The 27581-nt window shown below is 42.3% G+C and overlaps 1 protein-coding gene across 4 annotated transcripts in view; it reads right to left on the reverse strand.

Moving 5' to 3' along the window:
* Positions 1 to 10599: 10599 nt before the first annotated feature.
* The window catches only part of Aplp2 (amyloid beta precursor like protein 2), a 61123-nt gene continuing 44141 nt past the window's right edge, over positions 10600 to 27581 (reverse strand). For 2 of the 4 annotated variants that reach the window (XM_028776155.1, XM_028776153.1), the window contains 11 exons: positions 26446 to 26576; positions 25239 to 25313; positions 23858 to 24016; positions 23354 to 23482; positions 19698 to 19797; positions 18901 to 19053; positions 17405 to 17440; positions 14723 to 14808; positions 13868 to 13942; positions 13394 to 13549; positions 10600 to 12010 (listed from right to left, as the gene is read on the reverse strand). In XM_028776155.1, coding sequence (XP_028631988.1) covers positions 11909 to 12010; positions 13394 to 13549; positions 13868 to 13942; positions 14723 to 14808; positions 17405 to 17440; positions 18901 to 19053; positions 19698 to 19797; positions 23354 to 23482; positions 23858 to 24016; positions 25239 to 25313; positions 26446 to 26576 — 1202 coding nt within the window. In that variant the 3' untranslated portion in view covers positions 10600 to 11908. The remainder of the gene's footprint in view (positions 12011 to 13393; positions 13550 to 13867; positions 13943 to 14722; positions 14809 to 17404; positions 17441 to 18900; positions 19054 to 19697; positions 19798 to 23353; positions 23483 to 23857; positions 24017 to 25238; positions 25314 to 26445; positions 26577 to 27581) is intronic. The other 2 variants (XM_028776156.1, XM_028776154.1) reach the window with 1 other exon arrangement.

Below are 27581 nucleotides of genomic sequence, written 5' to 3' on the forward strand. Positions count from 1 at the left end.
AAAAAGTAGGAGGGGCAGGATTTTTTTTTCCTGGTTAAGAATTTTTTTATTTTTAGCATTTTACAATTTATTTATTTAATGTAAGAGTACTCCATCTGCATATACACCTGCATGCCAGATGAGGGCATTAGATCACATTATAGATGGTTGTGAGCCACCATGTGGTCACTGGGAATTGAACTCATGACTTCTAGAAGAGCAGCCAGTGTTCTTAACCTCTGAGTCATCTCTCCAGCCCCTTGAGTATTTCTTAAATGTATAAAATGTGTTTTAGTCGGGGTCAGAGAGATGGCTCATCGGTTAAGAACTCTGGCTGCTGGGGCTGGGGAGATGGCTCAGCAGTTAAAAGCACTGACTGCTCTTTCAGAGGTCCTGAGTTCAAATCCCAGCAACCACATGGTGGCTCAAAACCATCTGTAACGGGATCTGATGCCCTCTTCTGGTGTGTCAGGAACAGGGTGCTCATATACATCAAATTAACATGTTGTAGTCAAGTTTATCCCCCATTCCCTCCCTCTAATTGTTGCGCTAACTCTCCTCCCCAGTATTCTCACCTCCAAATTTCATGTCTGGTTTTCTAATCCACTGAGTTCACTTCATGCCGTCAGTATGTGCCCGAGTATAGGGGCATTGAACATGGGCAGACTCTCAAGAGGCTGAAAGGAACCGCCTCTCCTTCTCCCAGGAGACATCAATTGCCAATTAACCCCTCAGCAATGGGTGACCTCACGACCTCCCTCCTCTATACTGAGATTTTGTCTTGTTTCATCTTCAGGAGATCTTATGCATGTAAATAACAACTGTTGTGAATTCATATGTATAATAGCCCTGTTGTGTCCAGAAAACAGTTTTACAATAGCCATCTACGGCCTCTGGCTTCTACAATCTTTACACTCCCTCTTCTACGATGATTCCGGGGCTTTAGGAGGGGTCTCTGTGTGTATGACATAGATGTCCCATTTAGAGCTGCACACTCTGAAGTCTCTCATTCTGTGCAGAATAACCATCGGTGAGTCTCCATGTTAATTATCATCTACTACAAAGCAAGCTTCTCTGGTGAGGGTTGGGAGACTCAATAGTCTACAGCTGTAGTGATAAGCCATTAGGAGTTGGTTTAATATTATGTCCATTTAGCAATCAGTAGTAGTAGCTCTTTTTAGGGCCTATGGTTTACCCTGTTAATGGTGACAGATACGAATGTCATCTTGTGCAGTGGGTCTTAAATTCAAATGAGAAAATAGTTGTTAATTCCATAATAACCACACCACTATTGCCCTGGTGGTACTGTGCCAAGTTATTCAATTTCTAACTCACAAGATTCACAGGGTAAGACTGTTGGTTTCTTTTCTCCTCCAGGGGAGTGCCTATAAAAGCTGGCCAATAGGAATGAAGCTTCTAGGTCAGTACTAGTTTAATTTTCTCTCTCTCTCTCTCTCTCTCTCTCTCTCTCTCTCTCTCTCTCTCTCTCTCTCTCTCTCTCTCTCTCTCTCTCTCTCTCTCTGGTTTTTTGAGACAGGGTTTTTCTGTGTAGTCCTGACTGTCCTGGAACTCACTCTGTAGAACAGGCTGGCCTCGAACTCAGAAATCCACCTGCCTCCTCCTCCCAAATGCTGGGATTACAGGCATGTACCACCACTGCCCAGCTTAGTTTAATTTCTCAATGTCCTATGATACAAGTATTTGGTATCTGCAAAAATAGGATCTCCCCATCAAGTTCTGGAAGGTAAACAAGATGGCAATAGTCTATGTTTGGGGTCTACTGGAAAATATGCAACCTATACCTGGCACTTAGTTTTATTTTTGAGACAAGGTCTTAAGTAGGCTTGGCCTAAGCTTGCTGTGTAGACCAGGGCTGGCGTCCAACCGACAAAGATCCACCTGCCTCCCAAGTATTGTGGTGATTCAAGGTGAGTCACCAGCACTAGCATGCTGTGTCTTTCACTTGGTACCCTACAGTATCTAGGAAGAGGCTTTGTTTTCCTGTTACAGGGTAAGGCCTTTAAGATCCACATGCATACGTATGCATTCTAGAAAGCTTCTAGAATATTCCGTTTGCATATGGCGTTTTCAGGAGTCTTTAGCGTTAGTTATCCCTCCCTATACTTTCTCCTCTACCTGCCTTCCCATCTCATACTTCATTTAATTCCTCTTGTTTCACTCTTCAGAGGGAGGAGGCAATTATTAAATCACCCTAAAAGTCACACTCTGTCTTAAGAGAGCCAGAGAGGCAAGAAGGGCAGGGACAGCCAAGGACAAGATCCATCACACTGAAAACTGCATCGAAAGCCCCTTCCACTTCTACAGTTCATCATGCAGAGTCCAGAATCTGGACCCCAGCCAGGATGCCATTGTGGGTTTCTTCCACCAGGGGTTTCTTGCTTTGCTTTCAGAAGGTTGATTACCTTCCCTTTGCTCCCTCTTCAAAGTCTCTCCTGGGCATGTCTCGCTGCGCCTGTGACCTATATATAGGCAAGCCATGAATTATTTCTGGTCAGGACTCAGTCGGTGCAAATTCCCCAAGTCGAAGAGGGCAACTCAAAAGCCAGAGTGAGTCCAAGGCTCTATAAATGCCAGCGCACCAAAGGCCCCTGGGCTGAGGTGTGACTTTAGCCCTCGGTGCTATTAGGAGGGCTGGGACCTTCAAGGCATGTCCTTGAAGGGAATACTGAGACTCAGGCCCTGTTCTGTCTCTCTTTCATGGTCCAGTTAACAGGAAGCAGTGAAGAGGAATAGATTTCCTCTATCATACACTCCCACTTTGATGTATTTTGCTGCCACAGGTCATGAGCATAATAGTCAAACCATCATGGGCCAGAACAGTTATCTGTAGGTCTTGACCCCTTTGGGGGGTTGAATGTCAGATATTTACACTATGATTCACAATAGAAACAAAATAGTTATGTAGTAGCAAGGAAATAATTTTATGGCTGGACTTCACTACCACATTAGGAACTGTGTTAAAGGGCTGAAGCAAAGAAGGTTGAGAACCACAGGCTAGAAGTTCTGAAAACATGGACTAAAATAAGCCCTTCCTCTCTGCAACAGAGAAGAAACTGTGGACACACCTGAAGAGTCTGCTTGAGATGTATTCAGAGCCTGTCTAGAAGCATCTCACTCTGGGCTACTTGATATTATCCTTCCCTGACTTTTCCTGCCCTGTCTACCTCATTAGCACACCTGAGCTCATCCTTCCTTCCAGGCAGTGTGTATGGTTTTAGACAACCTATTGCCTGGTCCACAGTGCCACATGGGATTTCATTAAAACCAAAGACCACTGAATCATTCGCTTTCATGCTTCCATCAACGCTTAGGTAAAACTGCTATCACTTGATAAAAACATGGCCAAATCTTTTTTTTTTTTTTTTTTTTTTTGGTTTTGAGACAGGGTTTCTCTGTGTAGCTCTGGCTGTCCTGGAACTCACTCTGTAGACCAGGCTGGCCTCGAACTCAGAAATCCGCCTGCCTCTGCCTCCCAAGTGCTGGGATTAAAGGTGTGTGCCACCGCCTGGCTCTTATATTTACCAAACACACACACACACACACACACACACACACACACACACACACACACATATACACGCACATGCATGCACATGCACACGCACGCACACAAACACACGACCAACATTCACATTCATGGATGTTTTGTCTGTGTATGTCTGTTCATCATACAGATGTCTGGAGCCCTGGAGAGGCCAGAAGGGCATGCTAGATACCCTGGGACTGGAGTTACAGTTATAAGCTACTAAGGCAATGCTGGGAATTGAACCCAGATCCTCTGGAAGAACAAGCAGTGCTCTTAGCCACTGAGCCATCTCTTCAGGCCCCAAATATATTTTTTTTAAATCATAAAGACCCTGGATCTTTATAGCAGCCTCACCTTATCAATTTCACTTTCAGATATCCTTGGTTAATTTTGGTCTAAAATACAAAATGAAAAATTATACAAACAAAAAAATCATTTTAAATTGTATACCATTTTGAGTAGCTTAATGAAATTTCAAATTATTCTACTCTATCCCATCTAGGCTATGACTCCTTTTATTTGTTGTAAAAAATTTATTTATTCATATAGGGTTTCAGATAGCCCAGGCTAGCCTCAAATCTGCTAGATAGCTGAAAGTGACCTGCTTCTCCTCTCGATACCATTCAGGGGCTGTAGCTACACATCACCACAGCTGGTTCATGAGGTGCCGGGAATTGAATCCAGGACTTCCTATACACTAGGCAGGCCCTCTACCAACCTAGCTACATTCCCAGCCTGTGACTCACAGTAGCAATGCTGTATGTATCGCTTTCCCATTAAGTTACTTAGTAGCTATTGTAACTATGAGAGCAACTGTCATTGTATCTCAGGGCTTGGGTTAAAGTAACCCTTAGCCACTGTGTCTCTGATTTACCTCACTCCATCTCATCACATAGGCACTGTACTGTGTCACATTGTCTCAAGAGAAAGGGGGAGTACAGTAAAGAGAGAACATTAGCATTGCTACAGCAGCTGCAACTGATCCTTTCTTGTTAATCTCTTACTGTATGTAATAGATCTTGAGCTCAATTATAAATATGTTGGGCAGCTTTCTAGTGCTGTAATAAATGCCTGAATATCAACTTGCAAGGAAAAAGGGTAATCTACAATGGGTCAAAATTGCTTACCCATGACAAGCCAGGGAGAGAGAAATGAGTAAGCCAAAGCCCCACGATCTCCTTCAGGGGTACCTCCTAGTGATCTAAGGTCTTCCTACTAGACCCCTCTTAAAGATTCCATCCCTTCCCAGTACTGCCAAGCTGGGGACACATGGCCTTGGTGAGATATAAGGATCCAGACAACAGCTGGAGATCTACTTGAAAGTACATGTAACTAATGAGTCTAATGTCACTAATAAGGCTTAACAATTAAACGCCCCAGGGTGTGGTGGCCACACCTTTGATCCCAGCACTCAGAAGCAAAGTCACACAGCTCTTGGAAGGTTCCAGGCTAGCCTGGTCTATATAGTTAAGCTCTGGAACACAAAAAACAAATGCAGAATTTTTTATTATTGTTGTGATTAGATCTCACTAAGTTGCCCAGGGTGGCCTCCAACTTCTGCTCAGTGTCCCAAGTAGCTGGGACTAACAAGTCAACATTACAGAGATCAGCTTTTCTGTATTTTTAAATACACACAGATACACACACGGGGTGGGAGGGTGGAGAGGTTCTCACTAGTAGCCATGGCTAGCCTGGACCTCACTATGTAGACCAGGCTAGCCTCCCAACTCACAGAGATCTGCTCCCTAAGAGCTTCACTGTATTTTTAAAGTAGATAGGACTTGACCAAGAAAACACTTTACAGAGTCACTTCATGATACAGTGTTTAAGGTTGTTGTCCAGGTGCTCAGCCTACTTTTCTATTGCTGTGACAAACCACCATGTCCAAGGCAACTTAGAAAAGAAAGTATTTCATTGGGCTTATGCTTTCAGAGGCCGGAATCCACGATATTAGATCTCTAAAAGCATGACAGCGCTGAGAGCTCACTCCACATCCACAAGCAGGAGGCAGAGAGGATACTGGGAATGGCATGAAGTCTTATGAAATCTCAAGCCTTGGGTGTCTACAGAGCCTAGAAATCCTGGGTCGCCCAGGCTGGAATTAGAGGCAGTTGTCACCTGCTTGATACAGGTACTGGGAATTGAACATGGTTCCTCGGAATGAGCAGTTTGTGATCTTAACCACTGAGCCATTTTTCTAGTTTATCTTTGTAAAGTACCTATTATCTTCCCTCCCTCCCTCCCTCCCTCCCTCCCTCTCTCTCAGAAAGAGCCTGTAGCCCAGGCTGCCCTCAAGCCCCCTATATAGCTAAGGATAACCTTAAACTTCTGATCTTCCTGCCTTCTCAGAGCTGGAAATACAGGCGTGTGCCAGACTTATGTGGTGCTGCCAGTGACGGAACTCAGGGTTTCATGCATGCTAATCAGGCACTCTTCCAAGTGTGTTCTATCCCCAGCACTGTTCTGCCTTAAAAATAAGAAGATAGTTTTATAGAGCATTACAGTTTAAATATGAAATGCTCCCATGAGCTCACATGGTGGAAGATTTGGCTTCCAGCTAATAAAATGGGTAGAAATGTTACAGGAACATTAGGAGGTAAAGCATTGCTGAAGGAAGTGTGTCATTGGAACCAAGCCTTGAGGATTTTTGATACAGAGTGTCACTATGTAGCTCTGGCTGGCCTTGAATTAACAGAGATACATCTGCCTCTGCTTCCCCAGTGCCAGAATTAAAGGCATGGACTTGCAAGTGGCTGAACTTTGAGGTTTCATAACCTGACTCTATCTCTGTCCTCTCCACTTCCTGACTGCCCATGCCTTCCCCACCATGATGGGCTTCATCGCCTTAGGAACTGTAAACCAGAACACAGCCTTTCTCCTCCCAGTGGTTTTGTGTCTGGGTACTTTACAACAGCAACAGAGAAGCAACTAGAACACTGCAGAATCACTGTCACAGTAAGATGTGTATATGTCTGATCTAAGTTCTGACACGTATGCTACCTGTGGGACTACTACCATTACCTAGAATGTTCTTTCAGTTTTGATGATCGCTAAGTACCTCGTTGCAACAAACTGACCTTAGGACCAGGCTTTCCAACTGCTCTACTTCAAGGCATCAAAATACAAGTTAAAAGACAGTAATAGAGTGCATTAGTCAGCCTGGCACCATTATGACAAAATGCCAAGTGAACAGCTTATAAGGAGGAAGAACGATTTTTGTTGATACTTTCAGTCCATAGTCACTTGGCCTTGTGGTCAGACAGCTCATCACATTGGAAAGCATGTAGCAGAGATCTGCTCACCTCCTAGAGACCACGAAGCAGCAGCGTGGGAAGGGAATGGGCTAAAGCCCCAATGTATCTCCCAAGGGCACTTCCCCCAGGGCCTAACTTCCTTATACTAGGTCTCAACAGTATCACATGCTGGAGGTCAAGCCTGACAAACAGGCCTTTAGGGAGACATTCGGGATCCAAACGTGACAAGAGTACACCAGTCAGGCATGAAGAAGCTTCAAGGTCAACCTTACACCAGGAGTGGTGGCACATACCTACAATTCTAGTACTTGGGAAATGGCAAGTTAAACATATAAATATTTCTCTTGGTTGTATAACAAATCTGAGATCTGCCTGAACTACATGAGACCCTGTCTCAACCCTCTCCCCTTAAAGCTATTAACAGAGAGAGCTTAACTCCCTATTCTTTAAAGTGTAAACTACATGTAACAGTATCTTTCCATGGACAGCATTGTGGGGGAGGGGTAGCATAACTTTTAAAGGAGATAAATCTGCCACCACCAGGCTACCCAGATAATCAAGGTCACTACCAATTGCATCATGTGGACGATTTTTTTTTTTTTTTTTTTGGTCTGTGATCATCCATATATAACACTAGCTTGGTGAGCAGCACTTGCTTAGTGTGTGTGATGGTTTGACTATCCTGGGCCCCAGGAGTGGCACTATTAGGAAGTGTACCCTTGTTGGAGTAGGTGTGTCACTGTGGGTATGGGCTTTAATACCTGTCCTAGCTGCCTGGAAGTCAGTATTCAGCTAACAGACTTCAGATGAAGATGTAGAACTCTCAGCTTCTCCTGCACCATGCCTGCCTGGACACTGCCCATGTTCCCACCTTGATGATAATGGACTGAACCTCTGAACCTGTAAGGCAGCCCCACTTAAATGTTGTCCTTATAAGAGTTGCCTTGGTCATGGTATCTGTTCAGTAAAACCCTAACTAAGAGTGTGTCTTGGGTTTGATCCCAAATAAATTAAAGTAAAAAAACAAACAAACAAACAAACAAACAAAAAACCCAGGGAGGCTTTTATAAGACAAGTATCAAACACACTGTGATGTTGTAACAAGACAGCTAACCAGTACTCACCTGTCAGGACCACCAAAACAATGAAGGTCACATCCTAGGAGAAAAAAATGGGCTGTAGATACAAAGCAAAGAGACCTGAATCAAGAATGGGCAGAGAGACGGGGAGAGCATGGGCTTCAGGAACGCACTATGTCACACAAGGAGAAGCATAAGCAATCATTCTGGCCAAGTGTGTGCAATGCCAGCACTATGTCTGTAATCCCAGCACTGGGGAGGCAAATGGCTGTGAGCTTGAGGCTAGCCTGATCTATATAGCTTTACACACACATACACACACACATGCACACGCACGCACACAGTAGCAATATCTGAATCGTAAAGGCTTTATCTCCTCCTTATAAATTATTTGGGAAAAATTATTTCATCTCTTCTCTGTCTCCCAGGTTTCCATTTTGGATTTGGTACATACCATAATTTAAATATCCACATGGTGCTGCTTCCTAAAAAAACCCGCCATCAATGTTAGGCATAGCCCTACATAGTTGGGATTAAAAGCGTGCGCTACCACTGCCCAATTCAATATTTGACTTTAAACTTGTTACCCAGATCTGGATTTTCTTGGTGAGAAATCTACAGACTTTTCAAGTCCTCTCTAATCTATTTCAAAGGTTTTTAGTGAAAATGTAATTTACACTTAAATCTCTGGGCGTAACAGAAAAACTAATGACGTCTGTGACCAAGAACACAAAGAGGACAGAAAGACATCCCTATTTCACAGGCAAAAAGGCAAGAGACATCATTGGTCTTTTCATTTTATAAATGAAGGGAAATATTCCTTTTTGTCAAAATCAGACTCCAGCTGTGTCACTAGGTGCAGGTGACCCTGTGGTTATGTTTCAGCTACAATCAAGATGACTTTTTTGCTTCTTTTTGCTCTGCCCTTGTTCATGACCTCTCCTAAGAATCTGACAGTATGTTTCTATGAATATGGCCCTCCTCCCCTGATCCTCTGGAATCTCAGGGACTTACTGCATTTTAACCCGTGTCTTCTAAAATAAGAGTATGGATCGCCCAAGCAACTAAAACCACAGCAGATTATCTACATATCTGGGTCTAGCACAGATCTCAGCCATTGGGCTTGGATATGCAATTGAGAGCGGGTAGGCAGATAGGCCCTTCACACTCAATAGCAGCCAGCACCTGAGGTTCACTGCAAGATGGGTAGGGCCGCATTCTCCAGAGGTCACAGCTTAGTCATCCAAGCAGAAACCAGGAGATGAGTAAGTTTCTTTCTGTGCCCATGAGGGAGCCGTACTACGTGGGTGAGGTCAAAGGGCAGTTCCTGCTTTACATTTCTGTGGGTGTTTCCTTACAAAATTTAATTACTATATGGCTACCATAAACACAACTACCTTTACAGTTTAAGGCGAATTTAATTAAACAGGTCAACGCCTTGCTAAGTGCAAAGCAAATCTGTACAGGGTGAGAGACACACAGGCCTGGCTGCAGTAATTCTTGTGTTCTGATCCAACCTCTACAATATTTGTGCTAATCCACTGTGGGTTATGCACTATCCTCTTACAAGCTCTGAATTCCCTCCCAGGAGTAGTCCATTGTCAACTGAGTGGTGGTGACAAGTTCTGAGAGCTGACCAGTTGGAAACAATTGGACAGGGGTTGGCTTGCAAAGATGACCAAGCCACACAGTACTTAGAATCGGTGAGCAGACAATAAGCACCAAATAAACAAAGCTGTATTTTTGAATTAGATAATGAATGGAAAAGTAGCTTCCCAGACAGCAACAGAGGATCCAGTGATACCTCTTTAAAGTGCTCTGAGAGAAACACTTCAAATATAAAGGCCCCTCTTTGTGACTCTCTTGGACAGCAACCTGAGGGGACATCATAAAAGAAGTTGGGCAGTGTTGACTGTTAATAGAGAATCAGACTGCTGGCAGTGTCCCCAGCCCAAGTTTCTTCCTGGCTTAGAAACTCATACAATATGACCCTAATAACTACATGTTTCATAATGTGTATCAACTCTTGTAGAAGAACATTTAAAACTGGGTGCCAACAGTGCTCAGGCACAAAGCCCTGGAAGCAGCTAAAAACCCAAGTCATTGAGCACAGGGGCCTCCTAGTGGCAAGTAACTTAAACTCAGACACAGCTACTATGGACAGCTTCCTGAAAATTCAGCCATTAGCTCTATTAACATTATTCTCAACACTGGGAAGAGTCTTGACTTAAATTTTGCAAAATGCCACAGGCAGGCTTTCCTTTACCTTTCTTTGCTCTTAAGATAGGTTCTTGCTGCATGGCCAATGCTGGCCTTCAACTCAACTGTTCTGCGTCAGCAACCCCTCCCCCAGAGTGCTGAGATTAATTCCACAACATCCAGCTTCTTGGAGGGTGTGGGAGTTACCTGTATGATTGTTTAACTGCATGGAGGCCAGAAGTGGGTGCCAGATCCCCCAGAACTAGAGTTACCGATGGTTCTGAGATCCCAATCTGAGTCCTCTATGCTCTTCACCAGTGAGCCGTCATTCCAACCACGGTCTCCTTTTTTTTCTTTTTTTTTTGGGGGGGGGTGGGGTGGGTGGGGGGTTGAAAATGGAACTCTTGGTTTAAGTTACTACTGCCACTGTAATACAGACTAGTAACTCTTCACAGAAGGAAGATGCCCTTCATCTCCAAAAGCAAGACTAGAAAGCTCTCCATCATCACAGATCATTGCCATGGTCAGTAACACAAGGTGCTCAGGGGAAGTTAAAGTGTTTATTGATGTAGTTAAGTTCTGTACATTCTCCACAGATCATACTAAGGAGTTTGTAGGTGAAGTTTCAATCTGTGCATAGTGGGAAGAGGCATGGCTAGGGCCAAGGGGGGAAAGGAAGGGGAGGGAAATCACAGAAAAAATACAAAAAAACAAAACAAAAAAACACAACAGGTTACCAGAACCTTGAGATTAAAACAAAACAAGCAACAAAAGCGTTAAAGGCTGTGAGCATCCACTTCAGCTATTCGACTTTATAGATTCATATGAAGGGAACAAAAGTTTCAAAGATTTCCACAGTGTCTACAGATCCAATTTCATGTACAACCCAGAACATTGTCCTGTCATATAACGAAGCCTCCCGTGAACTCTCCTGGGTCCTCAGCCATGTTTATTACGGTATTCTCTGAGCAGACATCAAAGGGGCTGAAGAACGGTGGAGGTGAGTGAGGTACAAAGGCAGGCAGAGGGTCAGTGCATGGGAAGCAGACATTGGAAGAGGAGGTGGGTGCACACCTGGACGCACTGGGTAAGGAAGTGGACAGGAAAACGCTACCGTAAACAACTGTGGAAGGACACAGACTGACTATGGGCTAGTTGCTGTGGAAGAACTGGATTTGAAGGAAAGCACAGTGGATCTATGTTTGCATCTGGCTAGCTCAAGGTGCCTTAGCCCTGCTTGGTGATGGCTGGTACAGAAGCACCCAGACACCCAGCACTGAAAACACTAGGCTTCCAAAGAGACTATGCCTAACACAGTAACTGTATACAATGTACTTCAGCTCCACTTACATTTCTCAGCAACCTGAAAAGGGAAATACTGCCTTTATACATTAAAAACAAATAATAATAAAACCAGCACAGCAAATGAGCCTGAAGAACTGACTTACATAACGGGAACAGCCTGTGTATATAGTCTATCATCAAAAAAAAAAAAAAAAAAATCAACATTTTCCATTTATATAGAGCATGTGTGAGACAATACAATAGAAGTGTCATTTCTAACTTAAAAAAAGAAAACTACATCCATCAGATATCTGCAATAGATCTTTTTTTTTTCATTTCACTTAAGGTTTATATATCATATATTGTTATATTAACATCTTTTAAACCCATTTAAAAGAATGGAAATTGCAATCCTACAGTAGTACTTTATAGTCTTAACAATCCAGGAGAGCAGGATGTAGGATGAGGGCTTCTGGCACCACTGGTGGTCAGCAGTCAAGCACAAACACTGAGCCTCTTCCAGCCCACCTGCAGTAGCCTCAGCCAGGGTGTTACACATGCTGTCCTTAAATCTGCATCTGCTCCAGGTATTTGTAGGTTGGGTTTTCATAACCATGGTTCTGCATCTTATTCAGGTGACGCTCTTCTGGGGTGAGCATTGGGTCAACCTGTAGGAACAAAGGCTGCAGGTCACTGTGGGATACTGAAGAGGCTCGCAGAGCATCAGGACGCCAGGCTATTCACTGTCCAATCCCACGGGACTTGAAGCAGTCCAGCATCCTTTTCAACTGGACAGATCAAACAAGAGCTGGTATCAAGGACATAGGGAAGGGAAGGAGGAGGTCAGAGAGGTAATGCTTCTCTCTGACAAACTTGACAATTTCAGTTTGGTTCTTGGGATCCCTGTTTTTGTTTTTAACATAAGGTGGCAGTCCTGTTCCCCTTTTCAAGTTCCTGTGAAACTGAAGCAAACTGTGACACATTTACTGGACTTTTCCTTTTTTTAAAGATCTATTTATTTATTTTTTATGTAAGTGAGTACACTGTAGTTGTCTTCAGACACAACAGACGAGGGCATCAGATCCCATTACAGATGGTTGTGAGCCACCATGTGGATGCTGGAAATTGAACTCAGGACCTCTGGAAGAGCAGTCAATGAGCCATCTTAACTGCTGAGCCATCTCTCTAGTCCTTTTCTGAACTTTTAAAGGACCAGTTTCTTGGTAGCCACAGTGATGAGTGGCTTCCAACCAATTAAGCTCTAGGATAGTGGGTACATCATGTCATGCTCGCTAATAAGGAAAGGGGGCAGATGGTCTCTATTCATTTGCAGCTCAAACTCTACAGCAGAGGCCAGGTTCCAGTACTGATATGAGCATATATATATAGTACTCATCCAGAGTGTATTACATTCCTTACATGTACTTATATAACATAGATGCAAGAAACTAAACATTTTCCACCATCCACTAAAAACTGAGCTGCAAATACTACAATTATGCATCAGCAGATAAAGAACACAAACAGCTTGCATTTGCTTTTTGTCTCCATCTAACCGTTATAATAGAGTGTCACAGACAACTATCTAGCATATTCAGGACTCCTGGTTCAATCCCCAGCACATAAACAAGTCAGACTAAAGCGTATTGTAACACTTACTGAACTTTTAAAAAGACAAGTTTCTTAGAAGTCACAGAGACAAGTGGCTCTCTGAAAAAACATTCCAAGAAAATATTGAAAAACCTTTTAATTTTCTGAAGCATATATTATGACCTCCTGGCATTGACCCATTTAACTGATTAAAAGCCATGCTGAAAGTGGTTGACAGTCCCTTGAAACAAGAGCAACATAATTCAGCAATGGCTCATCTCCAAAACATGACCTAATAACCCAATGATTAATACAAAGGACAACAGCAACATGCCCAGCACTCGGTAAGTCCAGATCTTTGAATTATATACAGTTCAAGCCCTAACCACTCACACCCATTGACAGTGCGGAACAAGCCCTCATCAGCTCAGGCCGAAGGGAAAAGGTGGCCCAGTTCTTACCTCCACAATCCCATGGCTGATGGTCCCGTACTGCCTCTTCCTCAGCATCACCAGGCTGATAACGATGACCGTAGCAATGGCCACTGCAATAACCAGCAAGCCAATAAGGGCATTGCTGCTCAAACTGAAGTCCTCCCTTAAAGGTCCCACAGATTCCTAAAACAACAAAGCACATAGGAAACAAAGCCCAGTGACTACGTGGAAACCAAAAGAGGACCATGTGCCTCTTGGCTGGTCTCAAACACTCAGGGCAACACAAAGACCCTGCTTTGTCACCATATCAGGGAGAATGCCCACTTTTTCTAATCTACAAGGACATTTTCATTTTTTGCATTCTTACTCAGAAATATGGGAAACTGGGACAAGAGCCCCTTAGTAACTAAATACCATGGATCTTCCCTTTCCACTTGAACTAAGATGACTGATAAGAAAGAGACATGAAGACAGCCCTTCCATTCTGGAGCAAACACATACCGGCTCTTCCTCAAGGCCCCCAACTCTCTCAGCATTGAAAATCATTTCCTTAACATCCAGAGTCTCATCAATGACCTGAAAGTCACAAATATTAGTGAGTGGGAAGGAAATGAACATAAATGTCACTACTTTACAATGCTATGGGGCACTGGAAAGCTGTTTTTTCTTCCATCACACTGATCCAAATCCACTTAGCAAACTCCAAAGGGTGGGGTAAGTGTAGGCAGACATGCTGTATGGTAGCTCCTCCCATCTAGGGAGGATCTCTACCTGAACTTTCCTTGAAGTAACTGTGGTGGTGACAAAGCTTAGGACAGACAACTAACAAACAGTAAACTCAGGCCCAGCAAACACTCAGCAGGTTAAAGTGCCTGCCAGCAAACCTGACAATTCCAGTGTGGTCCTTGGGGTCTACATGGAAAGAGAATGACTCCTAATCGTCCTCTGATCTGTATGCATACCATGGCACGCATGTGACGCCATACACACACAAAGAGCAACTAAAAAATATCTAGTTAGCTGGAGGCAATTAAATAATCTAAACAGAAGAATAAAAGGAGGGATAAGAAAAACAGAAAACTCCATTTTACTCAATCCTCCACCTAATAAATATTTACTTACTTGGAAATAACCTCTGATATATACTTTTCATTACAGGTATGTTCTTTTCTACCATATACTAAGAAAAAAAAGCAGCTTCACTGGTAAGGGACCATCTGCAATCTGTGGGCATGGTTGCTCTCCTATCGTCTACTAATGGAAGACTGGCACACACTGGCCTGGAAGTACTAACTAGCATGCCTTTTGCTTCAGTGTACAGAAGGAAGTGTGCTATGCAAAAGACAAGAGGCTCACCATATTTTCATCCATTTTATTCTTACTGTTAATCACTTTTTCTTCTGCACCAATCAGTCCCCCATCTTGCTCTGCCATTCCAGATCCTGTGTAGAAAATGTTCACAGTTGAGTTTCTCGGCAGCCCACTTGAGGCCAGTCTCTTAAGAAGCAGTAAATCCCTGCCTGAGGGCCAGAGAGCTTCTTACCAAATACCCCCATGACTCTGTAAACAGTCACTGCATTGGCATGTCTGAGGATGCACTGTGCTTTGCAAGGATGAATGGTACAAGCGTTTTCAAAAGACTGATGCATATAATGAAGGAAGACAAAGTGCTTCCTGGTCTCCCACCTGAAGGAATGGAATGTAAGCTTTGGAGAGAAGCTGAGCCTGAGAGTGTTCCAGAATATAAAACATGTCCCATCCCTTACATACGATTTTAATAGAACTTGCTATGCAACTACACAATTCTTTGGTATCTACAGCCTACTGAATGGATGCATGTGTGCTTTGAGCATAACAGTTTACTCCAAAAGAAATTGTTTCTGCCTCAAACCCCTGCCACCTTCTATCCTCAAGTCCTCCTATTTGCCCTTTAAGCTTCAGGTTCTCTAGGGACACATTTCTAGGTTGTAGCAGTTAACATAAGTTTGTAATTATCTACTTCTTTCTATGTCTCCCACTGGATGTTTGATCCCTCAGACCTGATCCTACAGTTACTCTCAAATTGTAGGTAAGCCCAGGTGAATGGGAAGAAAGCAGTCTATCTACACGGAGAATTTTAACTAAGGTGAAAGATGCAAGAACAGCACCTGTCCTTTTTCCAAGGTCAGAAATGGCTTGAGCCAACATCACTCATGTGTGGCACATAGATGACAGCATCCAAACACACACCATGTTTGCACTCAGCACAGACGCAGAAAGAAAAATCTGTTTTACTTTTAGCTTCAAGCATGTGATTCCTGGCTATCACAAGTTTCTTATTAATAAGAATATATATATATATGATTTGAACCCTTTATAAAGAGACTTGGCAGCCAAACTGCCTGCAAGTGAATGGATTCCAACATAAGTTTACATCCAAGCACTACTGTCCTGGAGATGCCAAAGGAAAGCAATGATACAAAGCCCAGCCACAGAGAAGTTGTTTTCACTTCACAACTAGACTTGTTTTCTTAACACAGGCCAACAGGAGTGATTAATAATAGCCACGAGGCTGCTGAGCTTGCAGCCTAGTTAATTTATTAACTCATTACACCGTGGCCAAAGTGATGCATTTTTTTTTCTAAAGCATTTACTTCAAAAGAAAAGCATAACCTGATACCAGTTATTTGTGTCTCAAAGGAAACAACACTGCCTGACTACGATTCAAGAAAGAGGAATTTAGAAGGGTATTGACTTACTTAACACGGATGCTCATATTCAAGACTGCTAAATTTTAATTCTTCCCATCTCATGCTCTCCTCAGAGTTTCAAAAGTCATAAGGGCAAGACTCTCAGAATACAAGGAAATACTGAATCAACTCATCTAAAGGCTTGCTTTGGTCCAGGCTATCCCAATACTGTTTCTGACTAAACTTACTTTGGTTTCATAATGCACAGAAATGACTTTAAGAGACCAAACTTAGTAGTTATGTTGTCTCGACATATTTTTTTTTAAAGTAAGAAAGCTAAAGACAGTGTAACTTAGTATCTAAGACGTATACCTGAGATGAATATCAGCACAATGACTGCCAAGAAGAGGAGGCATAGATGAATGCAAACAATTTTCAAAGGAGTCAAATCACACTTTTTGATTCTAAGAATAAAATACGGTATAAATTTGCATACCAAATTCTGAGCCAGGGAATCTCACTTGGTACAGCCACGACCACACTACCAAAGCCAAGAGCGTATACTCATAAAATACACTAAGAACAGGCACTACTACCCCTGACTTAAGAGAGGGGATTGTCTAATCATCTGGGAGATTCTGTAGCTGTCACCAGCAACTCAAGCAACAGAAACCACATTGGCTATGAAAACAGCTTTGGGTCCAGACCTTGATCCTCTAACTTCTTAACTTGCAGATTTGGAAAGCAACACATGTTATCTCAAAGGCTTTTTCAACTGCCTAATCTACAAAAGTGAACCAAAAATCCTGCCCAAGAGGGAGGTTTGGTGGGTAACCAAGATAATGCAGCTGGCATAGTGCTTTCCACACAGTGTTTTTGAAGACTGGAGACTCATCTGTTTCTATCTCTTTCACCAACAGCACCTTGTGTTTTAGGAATGCTACTACTCAGGAACATGAGATAGTGGCATGGACGAAAGGTAAGACAGCAAAAGGGGGAAGGCAACTGGTAATAACAGGCAAAAAAGAGAAAGGGAAATTACATTCTACCTGACTGTAAAAGTTCAGCATGTTCTTACACAGACAAGCTACAAACAACAATTTTGTTAAACCGAGCATCCTTTTTTGACATTTACCCAGACAAAGACTTGAAAGGAAAGAAAGCATCTGCTTTTCTGCGACCAGACTAGGAAAGCCAGGGAACTTGTTAGTAACATGGAGGCGGGCTACTCTAGCTCCACTCACAGCCATGGCTGAAGGAATGAGGCGGGGAAAGTCAAATGGTGGTATGAAACATAAAATGAGACTTCCAACACAGCAGGGAAGTGAGAAGGAATGGAGGTCTTAAGAAACGTCTTTGACAAACCAACCTTTTTTCATTGGGTGGTACAACTCCGGCTGAGTGTCTAGCAGAAAGGAAAACAATAAAAAACAAAATAGCACAAAAGGAGATTAAGAAAGAAAATGGTTTCCTTCTAAGTTCCTCTCTATAATGTGACCAAAAGGCATTTTCCTTAAAAGCCATGCCTGAGATACCCATAAACAAACTGACTGTGATCTAGATAGCAAATGGCTACATGTATTCCTGAGGAGAGAGAAACGGGAAGTCGGGACCTGGTCATTTAAGAGACATCTGGAAGAGTCCCATATTATTTAGCTTACCCCATAAAACTATTCTTCTTCTTCTTTTTTAAAAAGAAAACAGTAAAAAATGAAGTTAGTATTGTGGTTCACTGACAGAGACACAGCTTCCTTGTAATGCTCCAATCCCAAACAAAAAAGCAGAGAGAAGCTGTACACGTATGGCCACCCTACAACCTCACAGAGGCTTGGAATCTGTGGAGTGGGAATTAGGAATAGGGTGACATCACTTTACCCGCTCGTTTCTTAGGTATTCAGTAGAGGAAGGTCAGGTGCACGGAGTCTGAACCTCTGAGCTAACTAGTTCCAAAGGGATTTCTGTTGAAGTCTACAAGCTACCTTTCATGCACACCTTTTCCTACTTTCACTAGGCTACTATATCTAATCAGTCATGTGACTATCCCAGAAGCTACAGGAACTGAACTGTCAATGTGGATCCAAATGCACTTCAAATCTAAGCTACATGACACTCTGGACAAGTACTTAATCTGTTCAAACCTTAGAGTCCCAGATGGGACACTCACAGTATCTACCTTCAAAGAGTGTTCTGAGGATTTATTCAAAGGCATCCAAGCACAATACTTAACTAAAGTTGGTACACAGTTAGGACTCCAAAGCCACAGGCCATTTTTATCCTTACTATCCTCACCATCAGAAATAGCAGGAAATAGAATCTGACTATACAAACTAGTCCTAGAGCACAAGTCTCAGCAGCTTGTTTATTTTTGGTACAGACTCATGATTTTCAGGGACACTTTTAGATACTGAGAATCACCAAGAAAAACATGCGTATGAATCAAAAGATACAACTTCTCACCCAACTCACTTCAGAGATGTGACCCTGAGCCAGTCAGGGCACCATTTCAGCCTCTCCCCCTAATCTGTCTCCCAAGACTCTTAGGAAAAGATAATGATGTCATATAACCAACATGAAGGTTCAGTTCAAAGAAAAGGGATCCCCACATGTAAGGGACATCACACAAGCAGAAGGCTTGCTACAAAAGGTGAGAAACACTCCTGATTTCCTAATGATATTACTTCCTCATAGAATCCGGCACAATACCTGCAAATAGGAGGTGCTTAGGGAATCCATGCCTTCCCTTTCCCTGCCTCTCACAACAACACAACCTCCCCAACTCAATCAGGTTTAAAAAACATATTCCAAGTTTCTAATTTTATGTTCTTCTTCTCTGCTCCTAGGGATGGCTCTGAGGACCATACATACCTTCATTCTCAGACAAGGATGGGAAGGGATGGAAAGGGTGGAACGGCGGGATCTCCTCACTCTCCTCAGAGCTCACCCGGACATCCACAGGGTTCTCTGAGATGGAGGAGGTAAACTGGTCCATATCTGCTCGCTGTTCCTGAAGGAGCTCATCTAACAAAGGGAGAACAACAGGGAGCAGATAAGCAGCTTTTAGAAGCAGGTTTAGGCACAGGACCAGTACTTTGAGAAAGGCCAACTCCTGTTATCCCAGACCTAAGACCTGGCAAGAGCCCTCCAGTCTGCAACCTACCTCCTGTCTATGCCTAGCTCCTGCCTACTGCTTGACTTTATATGTGGTCCATCTCTAGAGGACTCATCATACACAACTGCAACTACACACCTTTGAATTATGTCACTATCTCTACTATAGTAACAAGAATTCTAGCAGATATTGTCTATAGGTAAACCATTTTACCCTGGAGCACACAGCAGAAGACAGAATGATATAAAATGACTACAGGGTAAATTGGTAACAGGAAACTTCCTAGGCCCCTGCAATTTCACACCCTAGAGCTTCTTCCGCTAATAAGAGTGAAGGTCAATGAAATTCAAGGCTCTGTGGCCCCAAGCCAGTACATCTGTCTTTGGAGACTCCTTAGCCTTGTCATGTAAACTTCTAGTCAATTCCAGGCTTTCTGAAAGCATGGTGTGCTAAAGCCCACCTCACCAGCCTTGCCTACTCCTTACATATTTTATCCTAGCCAGCCATCACTCCTTAGCCTCAGCAGTCTAGCTTTGATACAATTAGTACCCACCAATTTCCTCTTGAATTTCTTGAGCCACATAAGGAACTTTGTAGAGCAGAGAAAGACTTTGGTTCCTTCTTTCTTCAATCACATGGAGGTGTGTCATCACCTAGAAGCACAATATCAGGAGAGGCCTTGTCACAGAAAACTATGAGGTCAGGAGGAAAAAAAACACCTACACAGAGTTCCAGAGACCCAAAGGTTCTCTTTACTACTCAACGCAGCAGAGCAGGAAAGCCCACGACAGCACAGCATATGAGTGATGCAGTCATTTGTCTATAGAGAGGGCTACAAGCTAAAACAATATTCACTTTCAAAATATGGCCCTGAGGAGCTGGAGAGATGCTCAGTGGTCAGAGCATTTGCAGCTCTTGTAAAGGACCTGTGTAACACCGACATGGGAGTTCACAACTGGCCATTACCTCTAGGAGCAGGGGATCCTAAACAGCCTCTTTCTGGCCTCCACAGGTACCAGGCATACATGCAGGCAAAACACTTATTCACATAAAGTAAATACATTTAAAAATTAAAAACAAAACACCAACAAGCTCACTAATCAGTTGACTTAGCTTTTATACAAGACAATCGTCACCAAAACAAACAAACAAACAAACAAAACAAAACAAAAAACCCAATCAAACAAAAAAAAACCCCAAACCCCACTGAATACTGAGCAGAAGCCCTGGTTTGAAGGTACTAGACCTTAGTAAACGTTTGCTGAGTCTGAGGAAGGAAAAGTGCTGGTCACTTTTTTAAACTAGTAAGATTAGAGCAGATAGACAGACACTGAAACTATGGTGTGAAGGCCCAGCTGCTCATGGACTTGGTTTAGTAAAGCAACTACCTAAAATACTATGGTTAAGGTCAGGACTAATTTACTCCCTTTTAAATTATGGTTCTTTTAAAAAAAATGATAAGGCACAAATAATTTACTTTTAAGTAAGTGTTGAAGAAAGATTTACCCATGGTAGCTTACTATTTTTCTGAGTGCAAAGGTTATTAATCCAAAGATAAGGACAAAAGCATCCAAAGTAGAAAAGGGGAGCTCTGCTGCAGCAACTCAACAGACTCACAGCCCTGTTGCCCACTCAGGCCTAGGCCTGCACTTGCTAAGCTTCTTCTAAAGAGGGCACTCGAAACCAGTGTACTGTGTGGCCCTGAGGCCATTAACGTGAAGGGTTGAAATGGAAGAAAAATTAAAGATGCTTTTACTGTAGACTGATGTGCTTTTGACCTTTAAAAGCAAGATGACAATAATTTAATTTTCTATTTGCCATTCTGCCAATCAAATACACTGATGGGAAAGCACAAGTGTGAGTGCCTTGGCAAAAAATGCAAATGGAATTGCAGTGTGCTTCCAGCATCTGTGCACATGCAGATACGATTATAGCTCCTCAGAGGAATTAGGGCCCTGTGACAGGATGTAAGAACTGCAAAATGGACAGTGGGAATTAATCATAATAGAAACAGAAACCTTAGCACTAAAGAGCCTGGGTGGCAGGGAAAAAACACAGAAGCACTAAAAATATTACACAACATTGGTTTCAGACTATAAGGTAAATATGACACATAAATCAACTTCAGGCTTAAACTTGAATCAAGATTTTATGAGATTTATTTATTTTACTTTATATGTATGGGAGTTCTGCCTACAGGTATGTCTGTGTACCAATTTGTTTCTCGTGCCTCCTCTTAACCATCTAGTCCCCAAGAATTTTTGTTTGTTTGTTTGGGATTTGTTTTGTTTTGTTTTTTTGTTTTTCGAGACAGGGTTTCTCTGTGTTGCCCTGGCTGTTCTGGAACTCATTCTGTAGATCAGGCTGGCCTCAAACTCAGAAATCTGCCTGCCTCTGCCTCCCAAGTGCTGGGATTAAAGGTGTGCGCCACCACTGCCCAGCCCCCAAGAATCTTATTATGTACACAGCAAACATTTTTGAAGAGTTACCAATCAGAAACACTTCCATCCTATTTTACTTAAGGGATAGTAATCATGCAGCAAGGCGAGTGCTTACACTGAGTGCTCAGGAAGCACAGGGAACAAGCACAAGTCAATGCAATTCAGTGGCCCCCCATTTTGTTGGAATCACGAGCTGAGAACAGACTTACAGCTCCCAGCAGTCCGTCCTCAGAATTGCTAGGATTGGCTGACTAATTCTCCATTTACCTGCTGTGGATCTTCGTCTCAAGAATTTGCTAAAGTTATTTCTATACTGATCAGGCACAGGGATGTGTAGAGTACTTGCATCTGTAGAGTACTTGCATGTGTAGGCCCCAGATTCTATCTTTAGCAAAAAAACAAAAACAAAACAAAACAAAACAAAACAAACAAACAAACAAAAAAAAACAAGCCAAACCACCAAACTCAAACCCTCTCCATTATATTATTATATATAATATATAGTATTGTTATATAAAGAAAAGCTACAACACAGGACTTACATAAAGGACTTAGGTCAAGGATTTATTTTCCCGCCTATCCTCCAGAGACAGTCCCCCAGCTTTTGGCATTTTCCTTCTTCCACTCCATCTGGTGTAAAGTGAAACCTTAACTCCCCATTAGCTGCTCCCTGGGCCCCAGAAACATCCCTTTCCATAGTCCCACTCTTCACACATCAAAATTCTTTAATTTTCTCTAACATCCAACTACTAATATAAACTCTGTACCTTAAAGGAAAGTAAATTTATTTTAAAAGATTTATTTATTTTATGGATGTGAGTATACTGTCGTTGTCTTCAGACACGCCAGAAGAGGACATCAGATCCCATTACAGATGGTTGTGAGCCACCCTGTGGTTGCTGGGAATTGAACTCAGGACCTCTAGAAGAGCAGTCAGTGCTCTTAACCACTGAGCCATCTCTCCAGCCTCAGAAAGTAATTCTTCATCTTCATAATTAACAAAATTAATTTTCTATTACTATGTGAGCTGTACACAAGGAATCCAACTTTGCATCATGAAACTGTATGTGGAACTTCAGCACGTAGATGATAACACAAACTTCTGTCCAACAAAGGAGTGAACCTTAGCTGCAGGACTCCTAAGACTTCAGGTAAATTACTGTATCATCTTACTGTAAGAAGCTGGGAAGAACATTTCTGGAGTGCATAGAACACTCACAGTCTGTGCAGGTTTACATTAAGAGAGGAGGATAAAATGAGGATCACGATGTATTACACAGCCCTCTAAAAAGCCAACAGACTATCAGAATAGACTATGTCCATACAGTTCACTTTCTATGAACATATGGACAGTAGCAAAGAAACAGAAACCCTGTACAGATGACAGAGTGGTAAAGCTGGGCTCAGCCACAGGACAAACTCAGAAATGTCTGTCTGAATGAAAACTTCAATGGCTACAACAGGAATAAAGTATTTTGTTTTGTGGCTCTAGAGATCAAATCTTGGGACTCAAACACAGTGGGCAAGTATCCCAAGCAGCGAGCCAAGATCAACTTTTAAGACCTATACACAATGTATTTTCGTAGAAAAGGGAATTGTACTAATTCTGGTGAAAAACTGAATCAAATGAACTGAAAAAAAAAATCAGATTTGGGAACTGGCTTGTCTCTTTTGACAAAACCCCAACTCATGTACGAAATGCTGTCTTCTAACAATAAGCACAGCCAGCAGCATATTTCTGTGCCCGGTAGAAATCTGTCTAGTTTACCTGGGATTTCATCTGGGCAGCCTTTTCTGGGTCAACAGCCAACACATGCTGGTAATGACGAATGGTGTGCAGGCGGTCTTTGTTCTCGGCACGGACGTAACGTCGAAGAGCTTGAAGAATTCGATGTGGCTGCAAGACCAGAAAATTCAAAATAGTGGGGGAGGACAGCCCACAGCATGCATGGAGACATCTGGGGAATTCTGTGCTCTTCTTCCACCTTATGTGGGTTCTGGAGATGGAACTCTGGTTCTCAGGTTTGTGCAGCAAGTGCCTTTTATCCTGTGTCATCTAACCAGCTTCCTGTCTAATACTTTCTAGGACCCTCAAAGCAAGCCAGCTTTGGTTTAAGCATTAGGAAAAGCTTGAGACCTCTTAACTCAAGAGTTCTCCTATGAATTAGTTTACCTAACTCCTTTTGTTTGTTTAGTAGGCTAGCCTGAGACTCTCCTGCCTCAGCCTCCCAAGTACACGCTTTAAGCAGGCAACACTAAGAACATAACTCACCCGAGGTGGGTCAGACTGCAGGGCAGCCAGGTAATTTTCCAGAGCTATGCGACGGCGGTCATTCAGCATGGCTTCCACTCGGGCTAGATGGGTTTCCACAAGCTGCTGCTTCTCACTGGCTGCCTCCTTCTCTAAAGCTTTAACCATAGCTTGGAAATGCTAAGCCAAGAAAGAACAACAAATAATTTGTGGCATCTGTTGGAAGTCTAATAAACTCAGACCCTCAAGACCTAATGCTTTTCTTTGCCTAGTGCCTCTGTGCTTCAGTAAGATAGTAACAGAGTCAGTGACACAAGGGCTAGGTACATAATCTCTTATTTCTATTAAGATGCTTCCATTAATAAAAACCAAATTACATTTCTGTGTTAGAGAGAGACTCTTGTGTTTCTATAGCTGAGATTACTAAGTTTGAAATTTCAACATCTGGTTTTTCAACGTCCAACAATCATCTTTTCCATGTTCTAAAAAAATACCAACTTCTAAATCCTTGAAGCCAACAGAACGTGTGTTTTAAAACAAAACACAGTTCAGTAACATGCTGGCTCACACTGAGTCGCACCTACTAGAGCTGTGAAGAGAACATTATCTGTGAGCTGCCTGGCCACATTTTCTGGTAGCTTAAAGTCACTCAGTCAAATATCCCTATAGATGAAATTGCTTGTTTAAGAATTAAAGCTCTGAGATTTTGACTGACTGATTAAAACAAGCCAAGGTCTTCCAGGACTCCAGGATACTTGGAGAGAGCTAACCTGACATATACCTACTTTAAAATGTGTGCTTAGACCAGGTGAGGTTTTGTTCAATTCCCAAAACTGCCCCTATTCACAAGTTAAAGGAATAACATGATTCATTTTTCAAAATGAAATCAGTCTTATAAATTGCTATTTCTATTGCTAATCTCTCCCTTCTACAGAAGGGTATACAATCTGTTGCTATGATTTTGAGGTTACAGTTTTTTACAAAGCAAGGGATAAACTTGCATTAAAGATCTTTGTTTTCTGCCTTTTGCCTTATCAATGAGTCCACCAGTTTCTTTTTAATCCAGTAGTGTTGAAAAACAAGCCAGAGCCCATGACAGGGGCTTTTGCCAAGAAAGCAGAATTAACAGCTAAGCCAAGGTTACTTCCTGTACAAGTTAAGTGTGTTCTGGGAGAGGGTTTGGTTTCTTTCTACCACTAAAAAATACTAGTGGTGAAATTGAAATGGAGAGGAAAGGAGAAATGAAGGGACAGGGGCAGGGGAGAGGGAGAGAGACAACTTCCTTGTAATTTAAGTCCCTGACTAGAAGGTGATGTTACATTCAAATTCCTCAGGAGCTCAACTCTGACTATATTTTCAGCAGGCCAGGCTGGACCCTTTGTCCCCCAAGAAAGCATCCCACCTGAATGAGGGTCTGTCTTTCGGCCTTGGGGAGGTTCTTGGCTTGAAGTTCTGCTTCTTCCCACTCCTTCTTTACCTAGAACAAAGATCAAAAACAGTCTTCAGAGAATGATCCTCTGAAACAACTTCCCCACTTTCTAAAAATACTGCTGGGTGCTGAATCCAATGCCGGAAATTGTGCAAAAGGAAGCCATATCATATGATCCCTGAGTCCAGATTGTTGCTCAGAAGTTTCTAGGCCTCAGTCATTCCCAGATCCCCTTAGATACCATGATCTTCTTATATACCTTAGGCAAGTTATTTATGCTTATTCTCCCTTCACTTAAAAACTAGAGTAATACCTGTTTCTATCACAAGTGATATAAAAATAAAATAATGAACATTTCACTAAGAGTAAGTCCAGTGTAGAAGATACAAGGGCAGAGCACAAGCTCAGGAAGCAATCCCTGTTACTATTGCTGTTCTGAGACAGTCCTATGTAGTCCAACCTGGCCTCAGGCTCTCAGTGTAGCCAAGGATGACCTTCAAGTTTTGATCTTCCTGCTACTTCTTCCTCGGTGCAGGGATAACAGCTGTGTCACTCTAACCTGGTATATGTAGTGGTTGGGACTGAGTCCAGGGCTTTATGCATGCTAAGCAAGTACTCTTAGAAGTAAGCTACATCCTAAGCCCCTAGGCAAGGCCAGCCTGGATTAGGCTAAACATGATCCTTGAGGATGAACTATGAAATCTCTCTACTTTTAGAATGCTTCCAAGTAAAGAAACATCCCTGAGACTTAAGATTCTTGCCTCTGCAATCAGAAAGTATTAATAACTGTTTTACTTCATCTAATTTACTTTTACAGTTTTATAACTGTCTTCAATTTTAACAGTGACAAAAAAAATGGATCTTTAAAAATAAAAATTTAAAGTCAGCAACAGCAAAACAGAGTAAAAAACAAGTGCCCAAAAAGTGTTCAGAAGTATCTGCAATATCATTGAAAGTAATGTTATCACATGAGAGGCAGTAGGTGAAGAAAAGAGATTCATCTACTTAGGAGGCAGCGCTCCAAAACCTTGTGGCATTTTAGTGAAAAATGTCCCTATCTTCAACTATAAAAACATGCCTTACAGAGAGAGTACTTGCCTAGTGTGCACCAGGTCCTGGCTCCAATCTCTAGTACTACAAACTAAAACCAATACAAACAGTATGAACTGGTAATGTTTACCCTGTCCATTCGGTTGCGATGTCGAATTTCCAGTTGCTCCTTAGCCTTCTGGAAACGGGCATGCTCATTATCATCAGCTGAGGTCTCAAAATACACATCAACATCATTGGTTGGCAGGGGAGTCGGGGGAACTGAAACAAAGTCACAGAGGGAATTCTCTTTGGTAGTCAGGTAAAGAGTCAAGCACAGGACCCACAAGATGGATTCAATTTGTCTTGGGGCTTTGCAAGAAAAAAGTACAGAGCGCTCCACTGTTAGATTGCAGTGGGCAATCTTCTTTGCATAATATTCACTAACCATGTCAGTCCATTGCTAATACAGTAATTTATTGGCAGCCCACAGCTCTAGCATCTTTAGCACTCATGAGGCATTTACCTATAATTAATTGCAAGACAAAAAGAAAAGAAAAAAAGAAAAAAAAACTGTTTCTATAATCTTCCCTTCAGAACTTGAAACCTGAAAACCTAAAATAAGGCCACCATGTTTATTCCTAATGGTATGTATGTAATGTAAACCAGGATTGAAATTAGATCTTATGGAGACACTTCCACAGAGGAGGTGTCCATTTTTAAAGAACAGGCTCCTATCTCTCTTATGGCAATCTTCAGGTCTTACTTCTGGAAAACTAGTTCAAGTTTATTATTTGCATATAAGTTGAGTGGACAAAGTGCAAACCATGCTAGTTCAACATCACTTAAGGACTCTTACACCTCTGTCCAGTAACAAGGCTAATGGTGGTTAAACTAAACTTCTATATTTGATGAGGACACCTTCTACTGATGGGAAGAGATGCCTTGGCGGTCTTGATTCATGATGCTGACTGAGGATGCTTCCAGTTGTCCTCTGGAGCACAGATCCATTAAAACAGAAACTTCTCACCTCACTGTTGGTTAGGCATGAGCTGTTACGGCTCCCAAGGCTAGTGATTATGTGCACAATGGACTGGGTGGGCAAGTTTACTTTGCATAGTTTTAACCCATTAGAATAGGTATGAAACTGATTTTAAAAAACCTAGAAATTAGCCAACCACTCCACAAAATTATCAGATGCAACTTTCCTTGCTTCCCTTTATTTAGTAAGCCTTATAACTATAATTCTGTCTTACTTTGTCTCTTTGTAATTTAAAAAGGATCTCA

The sequence above is a fragment of the Grammomys surdaster genome, unplaced genomic scaffold (assembly GCF_004785775.1).
Source record: "Grammomys surdaster isolate TR1022 unplaced genomic scaffold, NIH_TR_1.0 266, whole genome shotgun sequence".
NCBI classification, from domain to species: Eukaryota; Metazoa; Chordata; class Mammalia; order Rodentia; family Muridae; genus Grammomys; species Grammomys surdaster.